Source organism: Notamacropus eugenii, chromosome 1, assembly GCF_028372415.1.
Source record: "Notamacropus eugenii isolate mMacEug1 chromosome 1, mMacEug1.pri_v2, whole genome shotgun sequence".
In the NCBI taxonomy this organism is placed as follows: Eukaryota; Metazoa; Chordata; class Mammalia; order Diprotodontia; family Macropodidae; genus Notamacropus; species Notamacropus eugenii.
In genome coordinates, this window is record NC_092872.1 from 541,380,948 (window position 1) to 541,396,383 (window position 15,436).

The 15,436-nt window shown below is 38.2% G+C and overlaps 1 protein-coding gene across 4 annotated transcripts in view; it reads left to right on the forward strand.

Annotated features, from left to right (window-relative positions):
* Positions 1–15,436, forward strand: part of VIT (vitrin) — a 147,219-nt gene that overhangs the window by 66,775 nt on the left and 65,008 nt on the right. For all 4 annotated transcript variants that reach the window (XM_072634156.1, XM_072634154.1, XM_072634155.1 and 1 more), the window contains exons 5-6: positions 7,317–7,450; positions 12,237–12,314. In XM_072634156.1, coding sequence (XP_072490257.1) covers positions 7,317–7,450; positions 12,237–12,314 — 212 coding nt within the window. The remainder of the gene's footprint in view (positions 1–7,316; positions 7,451–12,236; positions 12,315–15,436) is intronic.

Below are 15,436 nucleotides of genomic sequence, written 5' to 3' on the forward strand. Positions count from 1 at the left end.
CAAAACAACCTAAGCTAAATGCTAAAACCTGAGTAACAAATTCAGAAAATTCTTTATTATTCAATATTAATTTTAAATAAACAGTTCTTCAGTCACCTGGCCATCTGGATTATTCTTGGACAATATTATGCCCATGGAGAAAGAAAAAAGATGAAGCTGGGAGGGACCATCCTGAATTTTTATGGCATTCTCCATTGCTTTTTCCAGGGCAGACAAAAGTCACATCAGTAATTAACAACCAATAAATGAATCCCAATTGTCATATTTTCTATTTGTGAGGCTTACAAAATGTAATTCTATAGTACCAACATTTTCCTAGTCTGACAACTACATGAAAAGTGTAGAGAATACAAGATCCCACTGTGATTACTGCTGGATTCAATAAAACAAAGTCTGAAAACGTTTTGGAAGGTTCTTCTCTAGCAAGATGTCTCCTGTGCATATGTGAAAATAATGAAAGACCTTTGAATGAGGGAACAATAGAGAACTTTGCTTGACAACCTGCTGCTTATTAACATTAAAGAAGGCATAAAACAGAGATGTATATGTTTGCCAAAGGTATTTGCCACTATCAAGGAGAATGTCCTATGAAGAAACTATTTAGAATAGGGATTATCAGTAGAAATAGTGAATTTAACTGCTATGTGTCTTAAAGTTATTTCCTGAAGTTCAGTTGTGGATTCTTTTGACCTATGCTTTGTCTTCTGTATTCAGAAGTGCTGGGCAATTTTCTTGTATAATTTTTTGCATTGTGATATTCAGGTTTTTCAACATGTTGTGTTCTTCTGGGAAATCTATGATTCTCAAATTGTCTCTGGGTCTCCTGTCTTCAAGATCAATGACTTTCTTTTATAAAGTCATGCATTATTGTAACATCACTGCCTTTTGCTTCTCTTCTTTCCAATTGTTCTTCATTTCAGTATTTTTGTATTGTTTTTTCAATGTGCTTGAAAAGCTATGTATTCTAATATTTTCCCCTTTCAAGCTTTTTCTCTTATCATTTTCATTTCTCTTTTGAATCATTCTGGAATATCTTGTTGTTCCATGATCTCTTGATATTCTAAGAGGATCTGTGCTTCCTCAGACGTTTGTCTCATAACATTTAAGAGAGCTTTTTAATTTCTTTGAGTATTTAGCATTCATTCTTCCTTTGAATTTTAATATCTTTTCTGTTGATTTATCTCTTTGTGTTCTAGGTTTTTAGTTAAATTCTCTTTCTCTTGTAGTTTTGGTGCTTCAGTCTTTTCCCCCTTATGTTCCTATGTGCACTGAGTCCTCTCTCTTTGCCAGTGGGCACATGCTTCTTCTTCCAACTACCTTGGCTTCCTCCCATAATGTAGAATTTAGTTTTACTAGTCTTGATATGTCTCTTCTGAGAGGATGACTGTCCCTTTCCTTCAAACCCAGTGCAGCCACATATACTGACCCCCTACTAGATGCTTCATTCTTTCTCTGGCTAGGCTTAATTAACTTCTGCTTCTTTTACATGATTATGGAATCAAGTTGGTGCTCTAGACAGAAAGGAATCTTGGAGATTCCTAACCCAATTATAGATGGAAGGTATACCAGTTCTTTACCCTTCATACACACATCATGTGACTGGGCAAAAATCATTGTCTACTGCCTGTTACAATGAGATAGGGAATGGAAAGGGATTTGGGAATGATGCCTGAAGAGTTTCAGCAGTAGGAGGGGACTTTCTGAGAAGATCTCAGACAGATCCATAGGTCAGTTTGTGCATCCCTGTCAGAACATGAAGGCTGGTGGGGAAGGGAGAATGAGTAGGAATGATACCAACAAACAGCTAACATTTATATAACACCTACTATGTGGGAGGGACTTGCTAAGAACTTTACAAACATTATCTCATTTGATTCTCCCAACAACCCTAGGAAGTAGGTATTATTATAATCACCATTATAATCACAGCTGAGGAAACCAAGGCCAGGAGAAAGTAAAGTGACTTAATCAGTCACGTAGCTAGTAAGTATCTGAGACTGGATTTGAGCTCTTGTCTTCCTGATTCCAGGCCCAGCAATGTACCCACTGTGATTAAAGATTAACGTTTTCCAGTGGGTTGTTGTTGTTTTTTTTTTTTGCTTTGTCAGGCTTCTCTCTTGTCCTGTGAATTCATCTATAAATTCTTGATATCTCATACGTAACTCCTCTTTTGAGATTTTTTTTTTTGAGATTAGTAGGAACTAGAGAAAATGTCTACTTTCCCAACTTGTTGGTCACATGACTTGGAAGTCAGCATTAAAGATCTTCTATAGATGGTGAAGTTCCCCAAATGTTTATAAATGACATTGTGCTAATTGAATTCAAGCACCATGTTGCTGCAAGGCCTTATACATAAGATCTATTATCACTCAAAAGAGTTCAACCTTCTATACACACTGGAAAAACCAAGTAGATGAAGAATGCCTACCTTCTAGATTATCAGATCCATAAATAAAGTGGGGATTCCAGGACTTTGTTCCTGGGGGCCATACATAAAGGGCATTAATAATGCTTGTCATCTATGAGCAACATGAAAGCATCAAAACTTGGTATCTAGTTAATGAATTTAATTAGTTAAAATAGGAAGTGAATTCCTTCCTAATTCCTTTTTTTCTTACCTTCCCCCTCAGCTGAGAGAGTTCTTCATGATGCTTGTTGCCAGTGTAATTTTTAGTATTTGCCCCAATTGTAAATTCCTAGAAACAAGGACCCATATTTTAAATAACATTCTTCCTGTGATGCTGAATGGCTATAAGCCATAGAATATCACAGTCTCTGAAGAATTACAGTTGAGAATCACCAAAAGGGCAATGAATATCATCAATGAAAAACTGTGCAAAAAACATGGCACAAAGGATGTCATCAAAGAGATGTATACCTTAAAAAAGGTGGTTGGCTAATCAAATGATATGGACAAGGGATAACCAATGGATAGTTTACATGCTCCATTGATCAACATCAATTTTCAATATATAACATGTAGAGATTGAGAGAAAGAATTTCTACCATGTTGGGTAGAACTCTTTTGAGTGAGGGATACAGTTCAGTGGAAAGAGTGATCAATATGGAGTCTAATGATCCAAGTTAAATCTTGATTTCACACTTCCTACCTGTTTGATTTTGAGCAAGTCACTTAACATCTCTAGGTCTCAGATACCTCATATATAAAATGAGGGAGGTGGACTAGATGAACAATAAAGTCCCTTCCAGTTTGAAATCTATGACTTCATGTTGTGTTACACATGACATGAAGGAGAGGACGTGGTGGTGTTGCTATCTGCACTAAAAAAGGGAGTACCTATTTCAGTGAGATCACAGATCCATGGAAGTATAAGGGGTAAGGGGTTCCAACATGCACCAATTATTATGATCACAAAAGGTTCGAATAGTTCCAAGGAAGCAGTGAAAAATGTAAATTAGGTGTGAGGGAGGGAACAAATATTTACATGGTACCTACTATGTGCCAAGCACTTTTATGAATATTACCTTATTTGATAATATGAGTGAACAAGTCCTTAATCAATTTAAGAGGATTAACTGTGCTTTGATCATTGGATAAAGGCAGATGACACCCCAATAATACAAAGATACCTCAATAATAAAAGAGGAAGAGCCCTGGAGCAAGTAGAGAGACCTGGACTAGCAACAGATCAATCTGTCTAACAGAGGTGACTTGCTCTTTGAAAAGCCAATCCTGAAAATTGCCATTACTAATGCTATACCCCACAGTGACCTCCAGGCAACTAAGTGACACAGTGCATAGAGTGCCAGGCCTGAAGTCAGAAAGATTCATCTTCTTGAGTTCACATCTGGCCTCAGACACTTACTAGCTGTGTGACCCTGGGCAAGTCACTTAACCATATTTGCCTCAGTTTCCTCATCCGTAAAATGAGTTAGAGAAGGAAATGGCAAACCACTCCAGTATCTTTGCTAAGAAAACTCCAAATGAGATCATGAAGGGTTGGGCATGACTGAAAGAAATAAGCAATAACAAACCGTGAACATCATAAAGGTAAAACGAGGGAGGAAAGAGATTATAATATACCCCCTTGCCACAAATATTCTCACTGCCACTGTAATTTAAGTCTGAGTCCATTCTCCCCAGGGACTCTATGCAAGCAAAGGAAGAATGCACCCTCAGGTTTAGGGGGAGGGGGAAAATGTTTTTGTAATTACCATTCTTACCATCCCCTTAGTAAATACATTTGCTGGAAGCAGTTTTAGGTCATTCACTGATAATCTATGAAAAGTACACCATTGGAAGCTCCTTAGGAGGAAATTCTAGCCATCAAGATTACCCGTAGAACCCTGAGAAAGAGTCCATCTAGTCTGTAAAAATATACCCTGCAAATGCAAATGAGAGTTAAGGGGATATTACAAATGTATCGAAGTATATTTACATACTTTCAACATTTTAAAACACTTTTACATCTGTTATGTTGCTGGTGCTTTCTCTCTTCTTCATCTCAACTTTATTAGGTAGGTAGAGCAGGTAGTATCCTCACCATCACTATAGCTGGCTAGAGAAAAGCAGGTGCAATGGAGAGAAAGCAGGGAGAGTGAGAGAGACAGAGACAGAGAGAGTGAGAGAGACAGAGATAGAGAGTGAGAGAGACAGAGACAGAGAGAGTGAGAGAGACAGAGATAGAGAGTGAGAGAGACAGAGACAGAGAGAGTGAGAGAGACAGAGACAGAGAGAGTGAGAGACAAACAGAGAGAGAAAGAAAGTGGGCCTTTGAGAACTAGGAACAGTTTAGGTGATAAACCATTAGCTAAATAAAGCTATTTTAGGCTGATAAAGCCCCAGGAAGTGATGTGGTGAAAAATTAGTCCTTGATGTCCAAGCAAAAAATTAATGGAGATTTCTTAGGTTAAAACCAACTGGAACCTCTTGTTTGTGGCAATTTTTTTTTTCAACCAGGGTAGCCAGGATGATTTTAGAGAGGAAAAAGACGATAAAAATGTCAAAAGAACTGATTCCTTGATTTAAAACTCATAAGGGAAGAAACTGTTTTTTAAACATGACTATTTCTGTCACAGACAGAGTTGGATGAGGCAAGATGTGGGAGAGATTTGAGAGAGGATAATATTGTTTAGAAGAGGCTAATATTTTAGGTGAAGGGATTTTATAACAATAAAATGTTACAGCCACATTCCATCTCTGAGGATTTATCAGGCTTCCCTGACTGAGCAATTCCCTTGATTTGATTTCTGAACAACAGGTTGTTAGACATATTTAAGAGAAGATAATTTTTCTTTGGCTCAGTATCTTCCCAGAATTAATCCCTATATTTATAGAGGTAACAAAGAAAAGAGAGATTCCTCAGAGATTAATGCAGTGAAAAGTCCCAAACAAGAGACAAAGGTAGTTGTACTGGCTTCTGGCAAGATCACCTACCACCAGACTAGCATCTAATCAGAAGCTAGCCATGAAATCTGAGATTCAGTTGTTTCTGAATTTATCAGCTGGTCCATAGGTTCTCCTAGTGATTCCTAATTTGTGAGCTGGGAACCCCTTGGATTATCTACAAAGTTCTTTCCAGAAATACATCTCATGAAATGATTTGGCTTACGCAAATGTTCTTTCCTTCTGTGGACAAAATAAATACTTTTCAACAGGTATTGATGTGTTAAATTTTTTTTTTCAAATGTATCCAAAGCTATTGTGAATAATAAAAAAAAATTCACTTAAAAATCTTACCAATCAAACAAGCTTTATACCATTATACATTTTCTCATAGTGTGTGTTGCATATATTATGCTAACATAATAGATGTTAATAATACAGTCACTATCATGTGGAAAGCCTGACTTTTTTTACATTAAAAGGAGTCTTCATGTTTGAAAAGATCCATTCACAGAATATAAATTTAGAATAGTCTATCAGGGGTAGGGAACCTATGGCCTTGAGGCCACATGTGGCATTGTAGGTCCTCAAGTGAGGTCCTTTGACTGAATCCAATTTGGTCAAAGGGTACCTCTTTGAGGATGTGGCCTGGAGGCCATAGATTCCTTACTCCTGGCTCTAGTTCAATTCTCTGATTTTATAGAGAAGGGAAACTGAGGCCCAGAGAGATGAAGTGACAAAACCATATAGGTAGTGTCAGAACCTATATTTGAATCCAAATCCTAAAAGTACAAATTCAGCACTTTTTTCACTAAACAGTAAGAACCATTTAATTATAATTTACCAATAAAACAATCCATCAATGAGCATTTGTTGGTCACCTATTATACTGCCATCATTGTGATAAGTGCTTTAGGGTATAATGAGAAAATTATTAACTATTGTCCTTGCCTTCAAAGAGTTGACAATCTAGTTTGGAACATGAGTCACTTTAACAATCAGAGTCATTATCATATAGAGCAAGTAAGTTTCTAAATGGTATGTTACAGATTTACAAAGATTTCATAGAAACGAGAGAGATTAATGTGGGCTTTAGTATTAGTGAAAGCTCCTGGAGACTGTGGGAACTGAAGGATTTACCTAAAAAAAGAAAGTAGGATATTCCAGGCTAGGGCAGCAATAGAAGTAATGGTAGGAGAGCCAGATTTAGAGTAAAGAATCCTGGGCTTGGGTACCGACTCTACCACTAATTACCTGTATGACTTGATTTTGAGCAAGTAGCCCAACTTCTCTCAATTCAGTTTCTTCATCTATAAAATGAAAGGGTTAAAGTTGATGATCTCAAAGGTCCCTTCCAACTCAAATAATCCATGACTACATATTTAATGGTTGACAGCAGAGATCAGCACCACAGTGTCTCAGATCACTGAGAAGGTGTCACTTGCGTTGCTAATAGGAGTTTCCTTTCCTAGGAGCATTTTCTTTACCAATGAAATCACAAATCTAGTCTCTGTCCTCCTAAAATTACACCTAATCAAAGAATTCTTGTTTGGAGAAATTTATACTACACTTTAAAAATAGGTTCACATATTCTGTGTTTAGAAAAATTGGGCTTGGGAAGTATCAAAAAGAGAATTTATTTAGCATTATATTTAAAAGATACTAATAGAAATTTCTAATGGAAATAACTTCTTTTGTTAGAAAAGAAAATTTGAGGGCAACAAAGAGATATTCCTGACTTGCAGAACAATTAGTGGAATTCTGAGAAAATCAAATATTAGGTTGTATTTTGAAAAAAGATATTTCTATAGGCTAGACTTTAGACTTTTTTTATTCTTAATTTCTCTGTCTCCACCTCTGTTTAGAGAGATGGAGGTCAGTTTATTAATAGTTCTCTGGTAATGCCAGACAACTTGTCAGTGAAGTAGGTTTCTTTTCAATCTTGCCTCATGTTATTCTTTATTCACAGTGGTGTGGTTGATAATTCAGGAGGAAAAATCCTTGTTCGAAAGGTTGCTGGACAATCTGGGTACAAAGGAAGTTACTCCAATGGAATCCGGTCGTTGTCCCTGCCCCGGTGGAGAGAATCTTTTATAATTGCAGGTACCCTCAAAATTGAAGAATTATTTCTAAAGTTGTAGTTAATGCCACACTTTTCATTAAAGACCTGGCAGGGAATGGGGAGACTGGAAAAGAGTACTGTTCTTCCTGAGTGGCCTTAATGATTAGTATTATAAAATGATAGATTGTATCATTATTTGATGAGCCTTATTTGGAAATCTGATTAGACAGCAAGTACTCTCTTTGAACATACAATGGGAATCTATAGATCTTATTTAAAGCCCGTCAAATATATTTAAAAATTTTAAGTTTTGGAATGAATACCTCAGTGTCTCAAATCTAAGACTTATTTCTTTTTAGATGTTTGACAGGTAAATAAAAAACAGCTTGGAAAATCTGCTCTTGGCAAAGAGATTGACCTAATATTAAAAATTTTACTTTTTTTCATTTAATATTCATTTCACCCTTTTCTTTCCATTAGTTACTAAATTGGCATTCAACAAGCATACCTGGCATTCTGCTTTGCCCTTGGCATATGGCCTATTTGAGCTCATAGATTAAGAGCTGGAAAGGTTTTTAGAGGTCATGTTGCCCAACTCTAAGAGATTAAGTAATTTGACCAAGGTCACACAGTGAGTAGTAAGTAGCCAATTCAGGATTTAAACTAGGGTCCTATGACTGTTTAAAATTCTTTTCACTCTATCAAGCTACCTCTAGAAAGAGACTAGAATATAACCTTCATTTTGGAGGACTCTCTGGATGTCCAAGTTGACTCTGGGACATAACTAAGGAGGTCAAAAAGTCCTTAGACTCCCAGGAATATTTCAAGTACTTTGTAGAACTCCAGAATTAAGCCTCGGTTCTTGCAGGTCATAAACTAGGTTATGAAATTTTAGAGCTGAAAGAGATCTTAAAGATTGCCAAGGTCCTTTTACAGATGGAAAAACACAGAACCCAAAGTGTGCATTAACTTGCCCAAGGTCATACAATTAGTTGGTCACAGAAGCAATCTTCAAACTCCCAGTTCAGTTTTCCTTTCTGTAACACCATAAAGGAGCAAAGTATGCCACACTTGAGCAAGATCAAGGAGTAACAGGGCTAGAATGGGCCTTTCAAGAGGATTCCAAGCTAGAATAATTTCTTCTGCACCCCATCCCCAGTCCTGGCCTGTCTGTACATCATCAGGACTCAGATTAGACCAGTTTCCAGTCAGGAGAAACCAAATGGATTGCTATGACACTTCAGAGGTTACAACTCAGGGACCACATTAAAATAGTAATACCATGAGAGCCAGAAAGTAGGACACAGTGATACATGTCCCACCCATAAACACCTAGCACCTATTGTCCAAAGGAGAGATGTGGTCCTTGAATTCTTAACCGGCAATTTCCAAACTCCAACAATAGAATGAATGGTACCATTTCTTTGGGAGTCAAGATTCTCAGATCTTCACAATGAGAATCAATATATTTAGGTACTTCATTGTAAATCCCAGGGACTATGCCTCCTTCTCCCTACCTTCCATTTGGTGACTGAAGTGAAGTCTGGGGGGATTTCTTGGCTTTGTTTTGTGAATGCTAAATATTTGTGTCTCTGAATCAAGGAAAACGTCTCTTCTACATGGTTGAATTAGAGGTTTGCACTGTGGCATGAAGGTATAAATTGACTGGCAGCCCAAATAATCATAATCATTAGGCAGTCACATGGTCACCTCCAGCATGGTGTGAACCTTTGGCTTTCTGCCAGCCAGTTTAACTAGATTATATCAAGATTCTCACTTGAAAGCTGAGATGCCTCAGTGACCTTTCTTTGAGTTTTTATTTCCAATTTTCACACTTCACTGTTCTCTTCTAATTAATACATGGAGGCTGGCTTGAGAAGGAGGGGGACATGGGCATTTTTTGTCAGCAGGATATTTCCACACAATTCAGGAAAGGGATGGATATGCAATTCCCTCAAGAGTTTTTGAATATTACCCATCTGTTTCCTGATCTATGCTGCAGAAGACTGAGATCAGATTCTTTTTCATTTTGAATAGGACATAGAAAATGAGATGGTATATTTCCTCAGCTCTTCAGTGGGTATATGCATCCACAAGCACACTTAAATGAGTCAGAAAAGAAAAAAAAAGATTTGTAATATATATCATGTGATGGGGTTCTGGAAATCTCAGGCCTGCTGCTCACCAGATCATTTTTGTGAGCTGAAGTGAATTGGAGAGACTATTCACAGAATTTTCACTGAATTTAAGAGTTGAAAAGGACCTCAGTGGCTCTCTAACCCAATCTCATTCCAAGCTTCCTGTCTCATCCCATTTCAGTGGTATTCAAATAGTCTGAAACAGCACTGGATTTAGAGTCTACAGACCTGAATTCAAATCCTGGGTCTGACACTTTGTAATACCTTTCGGCAAATGACTTCACCTATGACGCCTTAGGTTTTTATCTGTAATGAGAGGATTGGGTTAGTTCCATCTCTAAATTTAAGATTCTATGAAACTTGTCTATGTTACATCCCTATTCAAAAATCTTCCATAGCTCCCTCTTTGCTCCAAGGTAAAATACATGTTCTGCAGCCTGGAATTTTAAACCTTATACAGTACCTTTCCAGACTAATTTCATATTACTTCCCTTCATAAACTACGTTGGGGCAGCCAAATTGGCCTCCTTATCTTTCCACAAACAGAGCATGCCTTCTCTGCCTCTGCTGAGAATCCATCCTCATCTCAACCCCTTGGAATCCCTAACTTCCTTCAGAGTTCAGTTCAGGTGCCAGTTCCCAAGACAAATTTGTTTTGCCTTTCCCATTCCATACTCCATGTTGTCATTGCTTTTGGTCTCCTCAAATTAACCTAATCCAACAGTAAACATTTATTAAGCTTCTATTTATTTATTTATATACATGCTGTATCTCATTATTAAAATGGAGAGACCAGAGGGTGAGAAAAGAAAAGAACCTATGGCCCTAAGTATTCAGTCTCCAGTGATAGTTATAAACTTTGTAAAGGATCTCTGGGGAAACCTTGAAGCAGCAAGGTCTTCAGTGTTTAGTGTTCCTAGGTTGCTCATGCTTCATACACTTCTTAGTTTTCTGTCTTTGCCCTTCTCCAATGCCCAATGTTTTCCTAATCTTCTCCTTCTCCCCAAGCTTCCTAGGAAAACCTACTCCTAGGAAAGATCTGAAATTCATTCACTATGAGGTCAATGAAAGAGATGACAGCTTAAAATGTTTTCCTTCCTGAGGAGGATTTTCATTTAACAGGAATTAAAGCCTGAAATGAAGATACAGGAACTAAGATCTAACAGTGGAATTTCAGACACTAGCTAGTAGCTGAGGAATATGTCTGGGATGCCATTAGGTAGGCTTCTCAGAGCTTCTGAAATCATAGATTGTAAGAGTCACTTCCCTGACCCTGATCACAAGGCTGCTCTCTTCTTTTCAGGAGTATATTAGAATGTTGTAACTGGAAAGGATCTTAAAGCCAAATCATTTTATAAATTAGGAACAGAGGTAAAATGGCTCACCTAACCTCATAAAGCGAATGTGTAACAAAGCCTAAACTCAACTCCAAGTTCAAGAATTTTCTCTGCACTCCATTGCCTCCTAGGGACCACTTTCCCTTCTCCTAGAATACAAATTCTTAGGATCATAGGATTTAGAATTGGAGGGAATCTTAGAGACTACCTGGTCCAGGTGCAGGAGAACTGTGGCCTGGAAGGCCACATGTGGCCCGCTAGGTCCTCTAGTGCAGTCCTTTGAATCAGTCAGTAAAAGGGCTACACTTGATAGAGGGTCACATGTGGGCTTGAGTCTGCAGGTTTCCCACCTCTGTCCTAGGAGAATTCAAATCCTTAGGAAGATAGGAGTTAGAATTGGAAGGAACCTTAGAGAACACTGGGTTCTACTCCTCCATTTCTCCAGGTGAGGAAATTCAGGTCCCAAGACCTGAGCTCAGAGCTACATGGGCAATATGCCCAGACCCTCTATTTCAAAATTCAGCATTTTTTTTTCACTGCTCTGGGCTATTAATAAATACTCGAAGTTAGCATTCTTTACTGTTCACCAGACATTAAAAGTTCTTCCTAGGTTATGGGAGAATGGTTATGTTTGCATTGTTTTCATTTGGGATTTCCTTAACGTCATGTAGTGCTAACGGAACAAAGATGTTTGCAAAGATGAGAGTGGAAGGCAGTGGTCCTGTGCAAAGGGTGCTGGATCATAGGATCTGGATTCAAATTCTAGCCTGGCTGCCTGCTATTTGCATGACCTTGGGCAAATCATTTAATTTCTCTGAACTTCAATTTTTCATTGGTAAAATGAAGCAATTGGTCCAAATGGTCTCTTCGGCCTCTTCCAGCTCTAGCTCCACAGTCTTATGAATCCTCCTGGCTTTAAATTTATGATCCTATGACCATCATTTAACCTACTTCTGAATAAGGTCTATCCATCTATTATCTAGAAGTGTAGTTTTTATTGCTTGCTTTCTTCTATCTACTGAAATGAAATATCTAAAACTACATATAAATACCTAAGTTTACATATCATGTTTCCATGGGTCAGGATTGGAACCTAATGCTGAATAATTTCCAGTTACAGGGATCTCATTGCTCCTTTTCAAATCTTCCTAATAAAGTAAAGTCAATGAGAGAAAACTAAATGTTTCTTTGGCTTTGATATTTGTTTTTAATAGCTCTGCCCAAGATGGACTGGCTTTGTGCCTTCTTAGCATAGATAACTTCAAGGGCATGGCAGCAGACTCAGTTAATATAGTGGGTCAGTTAAAAACACCTCCTGAAGAAATAATCATCAGATCTTTTCTTTTTTGCAGAAGGTAAACAAAAAAGAGGCGTGATCTACCCATCAACTCTGGAATATGCACCTCCTAAAAGCTCAGGTGCTAAAGCAGGCAAGTGTTTGATTTCTGTATGACTCAAAGGAAAATTCTGGATCAGCTTTTTTTTTTTTTTTTTGGTCACATAGTGACTCCATGAGGTTTATTGGTGTCAAAATCAGTGTCCTAACACTGGAATTCCCCTGAATCCAAGAATATTTTAGAGTGTAAGCACCTGAGGGCAGAAATTATTTCATTTTTGTTCTTGTATATCTCTAGCATCTAGCACAGGTCTGTAATCTGTTGTTGTTTGTCAGTCCTATCTGTAACCCCATTTGGGGTTTTCTTGGCAGAGATACTAGAGTGGTTTGCCATTTCCTTCTCCAGTTCATTTTACAGATGAAGAAACTGAGGCAAACAGGGTTAAGTGACTTACCCAGGGTCACACAGCTCAGATTTGTCCTTCTGACTCCAGGTCTGGGGCTCTATCCATTGCGCTACCTAGCTGCCCACAACTGCTAGCACAGGTCTGTAACCTAGTAGTCACTTAATAGGGATAGGCACTAGACATGAGAAAAGTCTCTCTACCAAGGCTAGTTAGCACATCCTCTGCAAATTAGAGCCTTAGTCAGTTGCCTAGAGCACTCAGAAATCACTTGTCCAGGGCCATATAACCATTCTGTGTCAGAGGGGAGGCCTGAACTCATATCTTCTTGGCTCTGAGGCTGGCTCTGTATCCATTGTACCAGACTGCCTCTCCTCAGTTGGTGATTGATTGACTGATTTTGATATGTGCCAAGAACATGGGCACAGAGATGGTGCCCATGTTACGTTTCATATGCATAGCAAATCTGAGAATGTTTTCTGTTTGTTCCCAACTCTAAGGCAGGCAGCATTTCTATTGCAGTCTGACCGAATTAATCTTGCCTTGGATTTTGTCATTTTGTTACATTTCATTTCTGGCTACTTCACATTTATACTAGAGCTCTGTTTCTTGAAAGCTCTGTATCTACACTGAAATTGAAAAAAAAAAAAAAGGCTAAACCTACCTAGGCACTAAAAAAAAAAGAAAGAAAGAAAAAGAGAGAGACTGCAGAGTGAAAACCTGGTCAGCGTGACAAAAGCAACAATTCAAATAATTCAGGCTGAAAAAATATGCCAGGATTTGTCCTAGCATGGCCTGGCCTCTCTGAAAGTTACAAGGTGGACCTATTTGTCAGCTCCTATTCCTGAGCTGTTGAAAAAGAATTTTAAACTTCCTGTATGATACTTATTCAATCTGGCAAACATTTATTAAGTACTTACTATGTGCCAGGTGCTGATGAACATTCTAATGGAATTGTGTATCTACTCACATTTCAGCTCAAAGACAGCATTCACATAGCTGAATCCATGTAGGGGAAGGTGTCTGCTTTATGATTGCTTCATTCAATTGTTTTTCCAGGTATCTGACTTGAGATAAAGAATGGTTTTCCAAACTTCTTCCTATCTTAAGTGAGTGTCCTTGGAAGAGAGTTGGAGGAACCTACAAGCAGCCTGAGGGTTGGATTATAAAATCCATTTGACTTTTAAACCCCTCAAGGGCAGGAGCCAGTCTGGTTCTTCTTCTGTACTTTGAGCAAGGCACTTGGCCCTTCTGTCTTTCAATTTCATCATCAGCAAAGTGTTCAAGTTGGACTAGATGGTCTCAAAGGAACCTTTCCCATTCTAGAACTGTGATCCAATGGTTCTAGATAGAACCTAAGGCATCATCTGTACCCACTGGTTGTCTTGCCATCTGTGTTGCTAACTGACTGGCGGCTAAAAGGAGATTTGTTGTCCATATCAGAGAATTTAAAAACTTTAAAGATGGGATGGACCTTCAAGACCATCTAGTCTACACTTGTTTTACAGATAAGGAAGGAAAGCGATTCTGAGAAAAGGCTTGCCTGGGGGGTGATGCATGATTTTTTTCTCCATTTCCTGCAAATAATAGCAAATGGTCCAGGAAAAAGCAATAGGTTAAATGCCATCTCGCATTCTACCCCCATTGACTTTCTCTTCTACCTAACAATTGACTGAATTATTGGTAACATTGCTTCCTAGTGTTATTATCTGCATCAATCTATTTATTAAGTAACTACTTTGTGCCAGGCAAGGTACTAGGTGATGAAAATACAGACATAAAAATGAAAGAGTCTCTGCCTTCAAGGAGCTTACATTTTATCAGTGGGAAAAAATGTACACATACATACACGCACACACACACACACACACACACACACCAATTAAATACAAGTTAATTGGGAGGAGGGGGGAGAATAGCTACTAATAACTGAGAGCATGAAGAAAAGTTCCATGTAGTTGATGTAGCTTCAACTAAGCTATAAGGAAAACAAGGATTTTAAGAACCAGAGGGTCTTAGTGGATTACCCAGAGTTGCTAGATTCTGGGAATCATGTTTTAATTCAACAAGGTGTCTCCTCTAGCCTACAAGAACTTCCCCTTAAAGTTATAGGAGAGTTTTCATCCTTTTAAGCTAAAAACTGCCAGTGAAAGCCACAAAAATGCAGCCTTAGCAATACTCTTCCTTGAGCAAATGAATTCTCTTTAATTCAGGGGATCAAACCCTGGTGGGTGGACTTGCAAGCTTCATTTATTCACTCATTCATTTTATAAACATTTATCAAACACCTACTGTGTGCCAGGCCTACTAGGTGCTAGAGATATAAAAAGGAAACAGTCCCAGTTCTCAAAGAGCTTATATTTTACTAGTCATATTACCAAGGACAAGTAGTTAGATAGCAGGGACCAGAGTGACTGAACAGCTATTCAAGTTGCAACAGATACCTGCCTCCCATGATAACAGGTAAATTAAGTTAAGATTTCAACATAAGGGATGAAAATACACTTCTCTAGGAAACTGATGCCACTTGAATGGAAAAGGTCTTAACTTGCATGAAAGACTGACATTGTATGAGATTTCAGTCTTCTGTGTCAGGCAGTCAGAAGCCATAATGTGGGCAGCTGTAATTTGGTTAGGCTCCATAGCTCCTCAGACCAGATAAAAATAGATAAATGCTGGTTTATAAAAATCCACCAAATCTCTATGAAGTCATTATCTGCAAACAAAGGGAAAAGGCATGAGTTGTTGGTGTAGATCACTGGGCAAGAGCATCCAAAGCCAAATTTGCAAGCCCCATTCTGTCTTCTGTGTT